Source organism: Hylobates moloch, unplaced genomic scaffold (assembly GCF_009828535.3).
Source record: "Hylobates moloch isolate HMO894 unplaced genomic scaffold, HMol_V3 SCAFFOLD_2, whole genome shotgun sequence".
NCBI classification, from domain to species: domain Eukaryota; kingdom Metazoa; phylum Chordata; class Mammalia; order Primates; family Hylobatidae; genus Hylobates; species Hylobates moloch.
The window spans coordinates 12,068,114-12,080,548 of record NW_026652277.1 but is presented as its reverse complement, the minus strand read 5'-3'; the positions used below and the strand labels follow the sequence as shown (position 1 = coordinate 12,080,548).

Genomic DNA, 12,435 nt, shown 5'->3' with positions numbered 1-12,435 from the left:
GCTTGAGGCAGGTTCTGGGGTAAGAGGAAGCTTTTACAGAGAGGCATGCAGGTGCCAGAAGTGTGGTCACAGGCACTGAAGTGAAGGGCAAGGGGAGAGGGGCTGGGTGCTGAGTGTCGGCCATGCACTCCAACTTCATCAGCTCCTCCTCCCCATCCTTGATACAAACAATTGATATTTTCTCATCTTCCATAAAGTGCTGTGCAGGAACGACTTTAGGACAAGTCCTTTAATGTCTTTTCAACCTGTTCTGGCCCCTGTGCCCCTCCTAGATACAAATTCTGGAGCAGCAACTGATTTACCAGGACACACTGAGGAGTAGAGCAAGGTAAGGTGGCTCCTACACCACCCCAAACCAGAGTGTGGGGCATGGGGGGCCATAAAGAGGCTGACTTCACAGGGAACTTCCAGGGCCAAAATTTCACTTGTTTTCAGGAAAACATGGGTAAATAGCAAAAACAATGCCAACAACAACCATCTTTGAGATTTGAAAACTTTGGATTTTCTCTCTTGGGAGCCTTTGTGACCACCAGTTGAAATTTCTAGATGACAATTTCCACCTTCCACATCATCAGAATGGAAGGAGAGGTGCACTCCAAGGAGACAGGTGATTGGACACTCGGGTTCCTGGCATGCAATACAAGTTCATCTTTTTATTCCAATGTGGGGGAAGGAAGTGAGAAGTAAGAAGTGGGTAGAGAGATTCCTCCAGGATGGAAACATTTAAAGACCATCACTTTACTTCTGATTTTGGATGTTAATGTCACCTTCAGAATTCCTCCTCCTCTAAGGAATTTTTACAAAGGGCCAACATTAAATTTTAAACAAACAAATAAGAAAATATTAAAAGAAAGTGAAAGTGTAGAAACGCATCTTGTGGCACACACAAAAAATTAGGCAATTCTGCTCCAATTTGTGCACACTGAAAATTTCATTCCTGGTAACCGGTAACTGGTTCACCTTACAACCTGGGCAAACTTCTGGAAAGTTCCATGCCTCCATTCCCACGGTGTTAAGAGGACATACGATTGGATGGAGAAGAATAGGTAATACTAACTAGACTACTGAGGTGTCCCATAGGCATGTGAACACAATGTTAAGGCTAAACAGCTTGCTGCACAGGTGCAGCTCAGCTTCCCTTTAAGGCACATGTGCCCAGTCCATGCACAACACATCAGGCTTACCTTGAATACAGAGGACTAAATCAAACCCTCATTTTATGTATTTTTGTATTTTCCCATTTATGAACAATAAATGGTCTGTTAAATTTCCTAAACAGAAAAATCTGGAAGCAATTTGCTCTCTGCCCATGTAGAGAGGGGAAGGCACAGACTGCTCTCCAATGACTCAGCAGGTTGAATGCCAGGGTTTCCAAACCCTGGGTGGTAACAGCACTTAACAGATTCGGCCTAGGAGGGTACTTTGTACTTGGAAATCCTACTCATTAGCCTGACACCTTCTCAAGGCAAAATGGCAGAGGACTGGACGCAGATTGGCACGTCTTGAAATAGGCAGGCCAGGAAGTCTCCCTTCACTTCAGACTCGGAGCATACCATTGCTGGCCTTACCCTCCCAAAGACAGACACCTCCAGCCCCAAATCCCTACCCCCACCCGTGGTCACCAGAGAAACATCTCCGTGGATTCTAGGGCAACTTCGACAGACTTAACATGTGGAAAAAAATCTAGAACCTAGATGGAAAACCAACCAACTTTCTCCTACTTACACTTAATAATGCAAGATCTGTAAGTGAGTTCTAGAAACATTTTCTCTTTGTAAATATATATTACAGCCTATGGCCTCCTGTTCACTGGTGTTTTAAGTTCTTGGAACAGGGAATGTATCACTTTCATGTCTATGTTCCTCTAATAAACCTCCAGCAACAAGCATGTTGCCACCTTCACTTTATTTGTTTTCTTTTTTTTTGAGGCTGGTCTCACTCTGTCGCCCAGTCTGGAGTGCAGCGGTGCGATCCCAGCTCACTGCAGCCTTGGCAGCCCAGACTCAAGAGATCCTCCCACCTCAGCCTCCCAAGTAGCTGGGACTGCAGTCACACACCACCACGCCCGGCTAATGTTTTCTCTTTTTTTGTAGGTTGGGGTTTTGTCATGTTGCTCAAGCTGGTCTCCAACTCCTGGGCTCAAGCAATCCACCCACTTCGGCCCCCAAAGTGCTGGGATTACAGGTGTAATTAGCACCTGGCTAACCTTCATTTCTTGGGAAGAATTTATACGACAGTGAAAATCCAATTACTATTATTTGAAATAGAGACAAAATGTTGAGATTCTTTAGACTAAAATACAAGCTATGATAGTTGAGTCCCATAAAAGAGTTTAGAGACCAGGTCTTCACTGAAAGTCATCATCTGCAACCCCCAGGAGCATTTCCCCTAAGAAAAGACTTCCTGTGACCCCACAGACTGTCCTAGGGTTAAGGGAACAGAAAGAAAGTAAACTCAGGACAAACGAAGTATATTCAGCATCTTGAAGGCAAGACCCATGTCTGACCCATGTCTGACTCATCTTTGACTCTCCGTGGATTAGCATGGTTTGCTTTATATGTGTTAAGTACCCAAATAAACAACAGTTTTTACATCAAAAGTCACGTTGTTAACCAGACTCAATCATTCATTCATGCATGCATACTTTAGTCAAGCAACCATTACTTTTCAGTTCCTACATAGTCCAAGCATTGTGCGAGGAGCTGGGGGCAGAAAACAAAGAGAAAAAGACGCGGTGTCTGGTTTCTGATTCATCTACTTCACTTGATCTTAGCCAAAAGGCCAAGAAGTGATTGATTCATCTACTTGCTTCAGCAAGTTTAAAAAGATCAAGTATTCATTCCCCATTTAATAAATATACATTGAGTGCCTCCTATATGTCAGGCTCCATCCTAGGCATTCATTATGTTTGCGGCAGGACACAAAATGGTCAAACATCCCTGCCTTCATGATGCTTACCTTCTAGAAGGGGAAGACAGACAAAAAACAAGTGAATTATATAATGTGTGGATAGTGACAAATGGTTTCAAAAACCAAAACAGACAAGGAAGTAAGAGTTGAAGGAAAGGTTGCAGTTTTGCAGAAAGTGGTCAAGGAAGCTCTCACTGAAAACAAAGACCCAACAGAAGGAGCCGTGTAGACCAAGAAGTCCCATAAAGAGTCTGGGGACCAGGTCTTCACTAAAAGTCATCTACTACCCCCATAGCATTTTCCATAATAAAAGGCCTCCCATGAACCCTCAAACTGTCTGCCTTGGCTGGGCACGGTGGCTCACACCTGTAATCCTAGCACTTTGGGAGGCTGAGGTGGGTGGATCACCTAAGGTCAGGAGTTTGAGACCAGCCTCACCAACATGGCAAAACCCCATCTCTACTGAAAATACAAAAATTAGCCCGGCATGGTGGCATGCACCTGTAGTCCCAGCTACTCCGGAGGCTGAGGCAGGAGAATTGCTGGTGGGGAGCGGGCAGAGGTTGCAGTGAGCTGAGATTGCCCCACTTCACTCCAGCCTAGGTGAAAGAGTGAAACTCCGTCTCAAAACAAAACAAAACAAACAAACAAAAAACCGTCTGCCCCAAGTTTAAGGGAATGGAAAGAAAACAAACTCAGGATAAGTTTCCCTTCTTTTTTTCTCACCTTCCTACCGCTACGGTTTTCTGTTCATCTGTGGCCAAAGACTCAGAAAAATCTGTATGGAAGATAAACAACTCTTGCACAAAATCAGAGGGGTGTCTGACTGAGATATAGTGGGTTCTGGTGGAAACTGCACTGTTGACTGTTCTCCCATGACATGAAAGTAAAAGCAGACACTTTGTCTGAATTGTCAGAAAATGGGTCTCGTTTTGTCACCTCCTAAGATGCCCGGCAAGGAGATCTGAACTCCAAGTGTCATGGACCTTCCCACAGAGGGGCTGGCCTCATGTGCACAGCAACAAGGAACTGCTCAGTGGAACCCCAGTTTCACTTCCCCACAGAAGTTGCAAAAATACCTATTTTTTTTCCTCATTGCATCCATTTTTAGGTAAAGAATTTTAACTGTTTGGGGTTCGTTACTTCACACTTAAGAAATCTACAAACCACAGGAAATGAAACTTGACTAAATGCAGATGACACAGACAGCCAACTCCGAAAATGTGCTGGGCTCCACTCAGTTCTAGGTGACCTTTAGCAAAAAGAGGGTGTTCTGATGAAACCCTTTGACCGTAACCAACTGCCTCCAACGTACAGGATTCTCCCCTCGTATGACCAAGTGGTGTAATCTTTGAGGCCCTGGCAGCACAGGGTGAGTGCAACCTAAAAGAGAATAAGGATTTCACAAGGTCTTCTGGAATGATACACTTATTGGAAAGTTGTTTCAGTATTCAAAAAACCCTGGCCTGTTTCTAAAGCAATGCATGGTTTAAGAGGAAGGGCAAATTGAAGCCAACATTTTTCGAACACATTTCCCTTTAAAAAAAAAAAAGGCCACTAGAAAGAATGCAACTTAATTTCAAAAAGAATTCTCTCAAGAAAGCATGGTTGGCCCATTCATCCACCTCCCTGCCCACAAGGGAATGAATGAATGAAGACAAGATGTGCCACCTCTGAAAGACTGTTAATCTCCCTCTCTCTATAAAAGTGGTACTATGTAATTTCTACTCATTTGGTTACAAATAAAATTAGTAAGTGAAGGATCCATAGTTTCTGTATGTCACCTATAAACCTGAGTCTTTGTGCTAAAATTGTTCAAATGTTCAATTGAATCTTACTCGATACCAATGCTTCTGTATATTGCATGTGGTATATGTACATGGTGCTTGGCTTGTTCTGAGAGCCATTTGGCAAAATAAGAAGAGAGTAAATGAAGCCTCATTCTAGAACTTTCTTTCTAAAGTAAAAAGGCAGAGCAACCCATAGAAGGCTCTAGAAAAGGAACACATACCATGGAAAGGCAAAAAGGAAAGAGATACTACCCAGGTCATGAGGTTTGGATTTGTGTCCTTCCCCAAACCTCATGTCAAATTGTAACCCCCAATGTTGGAGAAGGGGCCTGGTGGGAGGTGACTGGATCATGTGAGTGGATTTTCCCCTGTTCTCGTGATAGTGAGCTCTCACTAGATCTGGTTGTTTAAAAGTATGTAGCACCTTCTACTTTGCCCTCTTCCTCCTTCTCCAGCCATGTAGGACCTGCCTACTTCCCCTTCACCTTCCGCCATGATTGTAAGTTTCCCAAGGCCTCCCCAGCCATGCTTCCTATACAGCCTGCAGAACTGTGTTCCAATTAAACCTCTTTTCTTTATAAATTAACCCGTCTCAGGTAGTTCTTTACAGCAATGCAAGAACGGACTAATTCACCAGAAAAGTGTGATGGTTGATTCTCTGTGTCAAATTGACTGGGCTAAGGGGTGCCCAGATTAAACATTATTTCTGGATGTGGCCAAGACAGTGTGTCCAGATGAGATGAGCATCTAAATCAGTAAACTCAGTGAAGATGATCACCCTCCCCAATGTAGGTGGGCGTTACCCAATCTGTGGAGGGTCTGAATAGAACAAAAGGGGAAAGGCGGAGGAATTCACTCCTTCTGCTTTCTGTGTGACTGCTTGAGCTGGGACATCAGTCTTCTCTGCCCCTGCTCCAGAACTGACACCATTGGCTCTCCTGGTTCTCAGGCCTTTGGACTTGGACTAGAATTTCACCACTGGGGCTCTTGGATCTCCAGTCTGTAGAGGGCAGATCATGGGATTTTTCAGCCTTCAAAATCATGTGAGCCAATTCCTCATAATAAGTCTCCTTCTATATCTATGTCCCAGTGGTTCTGTTTCTCTGGAGAACTCTGACTAGATCAGGAAGAGAATGATTTTGGTTTGGCAGCTGCTGAAAAATGAGGCACAAGCCCAGGCAAGAACAGGTAAACCAGTGACTATCCCTGTCCTCAGCCACTTCGAATAACTTGCTCACCCTCAGAGACTCACATAGTGAGGCTTCAAATTGTGCCTTCTCGCTGACATGCAGTTCTGTCTGTCTGTGGCATTATGGCCTTTCCCTTGTCACTATCAGTAAAGGATCTTTGTTTTAGTCTCTATTATCAGAACAGCATCCTGACCACATCATAGGAACTCTTAAGTATGGAAAATTTTCCTCTGCAGAGTCTCCACCCAATGTATCACCATTACCTCATTCTTCCTTCTCCCTATGTGGAGTTATAAACATAGCCCAGGTTCAGTTTTTTATATGTTCTTTATTTTTGCATTGAATATTATATAGAAGGGATTGCAAAGCATCTTTAAAATGGCACCTTGCAATAAAGAACCTCACTTCACTTTTAAACAGACATAATCCCTGCTTTTGGGGAGCACACAGTCTAACGGAGTCTTCACTGACTGCTCCCATCATTCAGGGCCTTCTGTGCTCAGGTGGAGAAAGTGACCAACCATGCTGTGCAATTGCTGCTAGAGGAAATTCTCCCTACATCTGACCTCTGACCTGTCTTTTTTTTTTTTTTTTTTGAGACAGGGTCTCGCTCTGTCACCTAGGCTGGAGTGCAAATGGCACAATAATGGCTCATTGCAGCTTCGATCACCTGGGCTCAAGTGATCCTCCCACATCAGCCTCCCCAGTAGCTGGGACCACAGGCATGCACCACCATGCCCAGCTAATTTTTTTTTTTTTTTTGTAGAGACTGGCTCTTACCATGATGCCCAGGTTGATCTCTGTCCTTCTTTACCTGTTTGTTGATGTTTAAAATCCCTCTCATAACCACCACATCTTCTCATTCCATAAGTAGATCTGAGGCTTAACATACCAACAGGCTGAGAGAGGTGACACAGTGCAGCAAGGTATATGTGCCTGAGTGCATGCCCTTCTGATGATAGAGAAACTGGGAAGCGAAGGTGTAGAGGAGGGAACCCCACTGTGATGGTTAATACTGAGTGTGAACTTGATTGTATTGAAGGATGCAAAGTACTGTTTCTGCATGTGTTGGTGAGAGGGTTGCCAACGGGGATTAACATTTGAGTCAGTGGATTAGGAGTGGCAGACCCACCCTCAATCTGGGTGGGTACCATCTAGTCAGCTGCCAGCATGGCTAGAATAAAAGCAGGAAGAAGAAATTGGAAAGAGCAGATTTGCTGAGCCTTCCAGTCTTCATCTTTCTTCCATGCTGGATGCTTCCTGCCCTTGAACATTAGACTCCAAGTTCTTCATCTTTTAGACTCTTGGACTTACACCAGTGGTTTGCTGGGGGCTCTCAGGCCTTTAGCCACAGACTGAAGGCTGCACTGTCAACTTCCCTACTTTTGAGATTTTGAGTTCAGACTGGCTTCCTTGCCCCTCAACTTGCAGAAGGTCTACTGTGGGATTTCTCCTTGTGATCACATGAGTCAATACTCCTTAATAAATTCCCCTTCATATATGCATCTATCCTATTAGTTCTGTCCCTCTAGAGAACCCTGACTGATACACTCACTGAGGAGGCTTGGAACATAGAAAGGGCAGGTGTGAGAAAAAGGTAAACTTCATCTCCCTGCAGAAACTGCTCAGCACTTCTCTTGCTGAAATGTGGCACCCATTGACAGCAAACCACAATGCATCACATTAAAAGGAACTTCTTATAAATGGGCTAATGTATCCATGAAGCTAGTATATCCACAAAGTGACAAGGAAATGCTACCTGATCCCGGGAAAGGCACTAAGGTTCCATCTTTCAATCACCTACTAAGAAAGGCCTCCAATGTACGCAGACACAATTATCTGAGGGCAGAAGATAGTTACAATGGTGGTAAAGACAGAGCACACTCCTAACCGGTCTGTCATTGTCACGTGGGTGGCTCCTACAAATATTAATACAAATTACAGAACTCAGGATGAAGCATCAGATGCCCAAGAATTAGATCATCAGCAAAAAAAAAAAAAAAAAAAATGGGCTGAACTCCAAGAAGGTATCACTTGGAATTCAATTTACAGTATTTGGGTTTTGCTTTATAAACACCCTGGCTGACGTGTCTCCCTTCACAAGTGAATTTCATCTGTATCCTTCAAGGCTCAGCTCTTATGGTGCATTCTCTTGAAAAACTTCCTGGATTCCTCCAGCTGGGTTTCTTTCACCTCCTTCGTGCTCCCTGGCCCCCTACTCATGTCTCTGTTTCAGCACATGCTGTATTCTACCTTTTCTCCTAGCTCTCTGTGTTCATGTTTTAAAGGCTCTATTTGCCTGAAGCTCTGTGAAGGCAAGACATCCATAGTATCCTGCTTTCTCTAAAACTTACATTTTACCTTTAAAGGCTACCATTTCTCTATAACTCACATTTTATTTGTCTAATGGCTGTATTTCTCACTTTCCATACATTGATGAGGCCTGGAGTCATGTCTGTTGTATTTACCACTCTAAATTCAGTCATGTGCCATGTAACATTGTTTTGGTTAACAGCAAACCACATATACAACAGTGGACCCATAAGATTATACTACTGTATTTTTTACTGTACCTCTTTTATGGTGAGATATGTTTAGATACACAAATACTTACCACTGTGTTATAATTGCCTACAATATTCAGTGTAATAACATGCTGTACGTGTTTGCAGCCTAGAAGCAATAGGCTACGCCATATAGCCTAAGTGTGTAGTAGGCTATACCATCTAGGTTTGTGTAAGTGTCCTCTATGATGTTCACACAATGACAAAATTGGCTAGTGACACATTTCTCAGAATGTATCCTCCTCCTTATTCTCGGATTCATGACTATATAGTATAATTCCTATTACAATATCTAGCACATAGTAGACATTCAATAAAAGTTTTTTGAATGAATATAGTATATGTTCATACTTTTCAAATAATTTAGCAGACATAACTTATACCTAACAGGATTTTAAAGAATGGTTAATCAATATGAGAGATCTGGATAGAATGAACTACAACTAGAAACACAAGTACACCCAAAGCAAGATGCAATGCAAAGACACACATTTGGGAATAAGTCCTGAATAAAGAAGAGAAGCTCTATAGCAAGCCCCAAAGTCAGTAGACCCAACCATTTCTAAGAAATAATGAGAAACTGCATTTTCTGCTTGAAATTTCCACTTAGACAACAGCATTGTTAGGTGTTTTTGAAGAAGGTAAAGTAATAAGCCTTTTATTGTGTCAATAATGTAAAACCATATCTGTTGATCACAGAGAAATTGGGATTCTAAATGTCTACCTACACTTCATTTGTTCTTTTCTGCAGAATTATTTTCAGGGAGGTGTCCAACTCCAAATGCATTTATTGAGGGAAATCTTTACCACTTTGCTGAATCTCTAGTAACACATACTGAGGGCCTAAGGAGCTGGGAACCCTAGCAGAATTTTGCAGTATGGGATGTCTAATTTCTCACCCTGAGGTGTCATAAAAGAACTCAGTAAAGTCATCTCATTTCTTAGAAAGTCTTTAGTGAGTAATGATGTCCTCCCAACATGTGTGAACAAATTTTCTCAGAATATAGTGGGCACTATGCCAAGAAAGCAAATAAAAGCATTTATTACAGCATCTGGGAAATTCAAAGCCTTTGAGTTGGCTGAATTTGCATTGATGCAGCAATGACCATCCTCCCAGCCTTCTTTGCTGGCTGAGAAATGAAAGATCAAGGGTAAATGTGCAAAAGTGGTACTCAGAGTCATTTTCAAAGGTGTGATATGTAAGCTCCACCACTGCCCCTACTATGCCCCTATTATGAAAGTAGGCTTTCCAACTCCAATCTTCATTACAAGTATCATCAACCCCAAGAGGCCTTGTTTGATGCTGCTTCCCAATGCAAGTTGAATTGCTCCTTCCCCAGTGCTCCCAGCAGAACTTTGATTATATAGATATCTTCACATTATTTCTCATATTGCGAACATAATTTGTTGTCTTGAGGGCAAGTGCCATGTCGCATTCTTTTTTATATCGCAGAAATCTAAAATAGGCATAGTGTTGGCCTACATCAAACCTACCCCACCTATACCTCCACTATACACAGGAAGAGAGTGCCTTGCCCATAATGGACATGAGGGAGTCACTTAACAAAAATTTACTGAATTACTACTACGTACCAGGCACTGTCCAAGGTGCTAGGGATGCCATTAAACAAGACTGGTAATGTCCCTGCTCTCTAAGAGACAATATTGTAATAAACCACAGATTAACAGAAATATTATTTTGGATTGTGTATTAGGCCATTCTCATGCTGCTATAAAGAACTGCAAGAGACTGGGTAATTTAAAAAGGAAAGAGGTTTAATTGACACACTGTTCTGCAGGGCTAGGGAGGACTCAGAAAACTTACAATCATGGCGGAAGCAGAAGGAAACATGTCCTTCTTCACAGGACAGTAGCAAGGAGAAGTGCAGAGTGAAGTGGGAACAGCCCCTTATAAAACCATCAGATCTCACGAGAACTCACTCACTATCATGAGAACAGCATGAGGGTAACTGCCCCCACGATTAAATTACCTCCCACTGTGTCCCTCCCACAACACATGGGGATTATGGGAACTGCAATCCAAGATGAGATTTGGGTGGGGACACAGAGCCAAACCATAACAGACTGGAATGAGCATCACGAAAACAAAACGTGTAACGGGATGAACTGTGATTTGGAAGAATGCCAAGATGGTTGGGAAAGTTTTCTCTGGGACAGGACATTTGACCTGAGCCATCTGTACAAGGATCTGCAAGGGGAGAGTGTCCCAGGAAGAGGCACTAAATTAAAGCAATGTTGGTAACTGATGGGGGTACAGGGAACTTGGGAGCGGATGGGTATAGAGGGAAAGGGTAGAGCTGATTAATTGCTCATTCTGTCTCCTTCATCTATACCAGAGTAGGGTGCTACTTTTCCTCTCACCTTGCCTAATCTTTTCATTACCACTTCCAATTTCTTAATTCTTCTCCCTAATTTCCATTAAATTACAAGAACATGAGCCTTTGCCAGGAGCAAACACATCTGGAGCCATCTTCTAACGCCGAATCTGATAAAACACCAAACTAAAACTAAAAGCCATTGGTAAATAGAGGCTGAGAGTATTAAGATTTAGCTTTCATTATTAGGTCCATTCAACTAATGTTTATTTTACGATGATTACATCTCATTATCATTACAGATCTTAGTCATAAACTAAGTTATAAATTCACTGTCATTTATTTCTTTCCACATTAGCTTCTAGGGAGTCCTATTGTGGCATAAATCACTTTAGCAAAGCTGCATACTTGACCATACACAAACATAAAAAAACCCCAGCAAACTTATCTAAATAATGTTTTCCAAGATAATCATAAATATTTCAGCAAATAATGATACTTCTTAGTTTAGCATTACTGAATTTGAAATTTTTTCATCATTATCATCATCTACTTCTTTGCAAGTGTTTGTTCATCAAGAACTGTAATCAATAAAAGAAAGAAGACAAAGAACAGAACGAGCTATTTTCTGCATCACAACCAGATTGTCCAGATGTCGTGCCTGGAATACATCACACGTGACATTTCTAGTCATGTTTCCAATCATTTGGAACATACAAGTTTTCCTTTGCAATCTGCAAAGCTTTAGGATGCTCCAAGCACTTCTGTCAGCAACAGCAGCCTGGAAAAGGAATCACACAGAATGTACTCTACCTGATGTCATCTTCTGCTCCACCTCGAGGCATTTAGGTTCTTCTTGAAATTCTTCTTCCTAAGCGCCAGCCCCACAAACCAGAAAAGCAGGGAGAAAGTAAAAATAATGCATTAATGTAAGGCAATACTTTTTGCAAGCCTACTAATTAATATGAGATCAACACTTGAAAAACCTAACCCACGCCTTAAAGAACTGAGGTTTTGGACAAGCTACTACAAATCAACAATAAATGCCAAGTAGAGTAACTACAGGGACGTTGGGCGACACAACTCCAGGGTGCTATTCACATGGTAGTGTCTATGCAGGTTGTCCCTGGAGTGGTACAACCCAGGGGCCCCCTGTGACTAATACATTTGAAGGCACCCATGACTTAGAAATGATGGTGATGGTTGTTTTTCGTTTTTCTTTTTTTTTCTTTTGGTGGAGTCTCTGTCGCCAAACTGGAGTGCTGTGCTGCGATCTTGGCTCACTGCAACCTCCAACTCCCTGGTTCAAGTGATTCTTCTGCCTCAGCCTCCTAAGTAGCTAGGATTACAGGCACACACCACCACGCCTGGCTAATTTTTTTTGTATTTTTAGTAGAGACGGAGTTTCATCATGTTGGCCAGCATGGTCTCGATCTCCTGACCTCATGATCTGCCTGCCTTGGCCTCCCAAAGTGCTGGGGTTACAGGCGTGAGCCACCACACCAGACCAGGTTTTTCATAGAACAGAAATGCCACCAGCATGGTTGAACAAAGAGAATTATGTTTTGTTTTTCATCATTCGTGGAACTGATTTCATGTACTTTTGAAAATTCCATCATTATTCACAGTTATATTTTTATCTCTA

At 42.4% G+C, this 12,435-nt stretch overlaps 1 protein-coding gene across 1 annotated transcript in view; it reads right to left on the bottom strand.

The window, feature by feature from the left end:
- Positions 1-12,435, bottom strand: part of FAM107B (family with sequence similarity 107 member B) — a 254,279-nt gene that overhangs the window by 138,150 nt on the left and 103,694 nt on the right. The window contains exon 2 of the mRNA XM_032157841.1: positions 11,604-11,661. Coding sequence (XP_032013732.1) covers positions 11,604-11,661 — 58 coding nt within the window. The remainder of the gene's footprint in view (positions 1-11,603; positions 11,662-12,435) is intronic.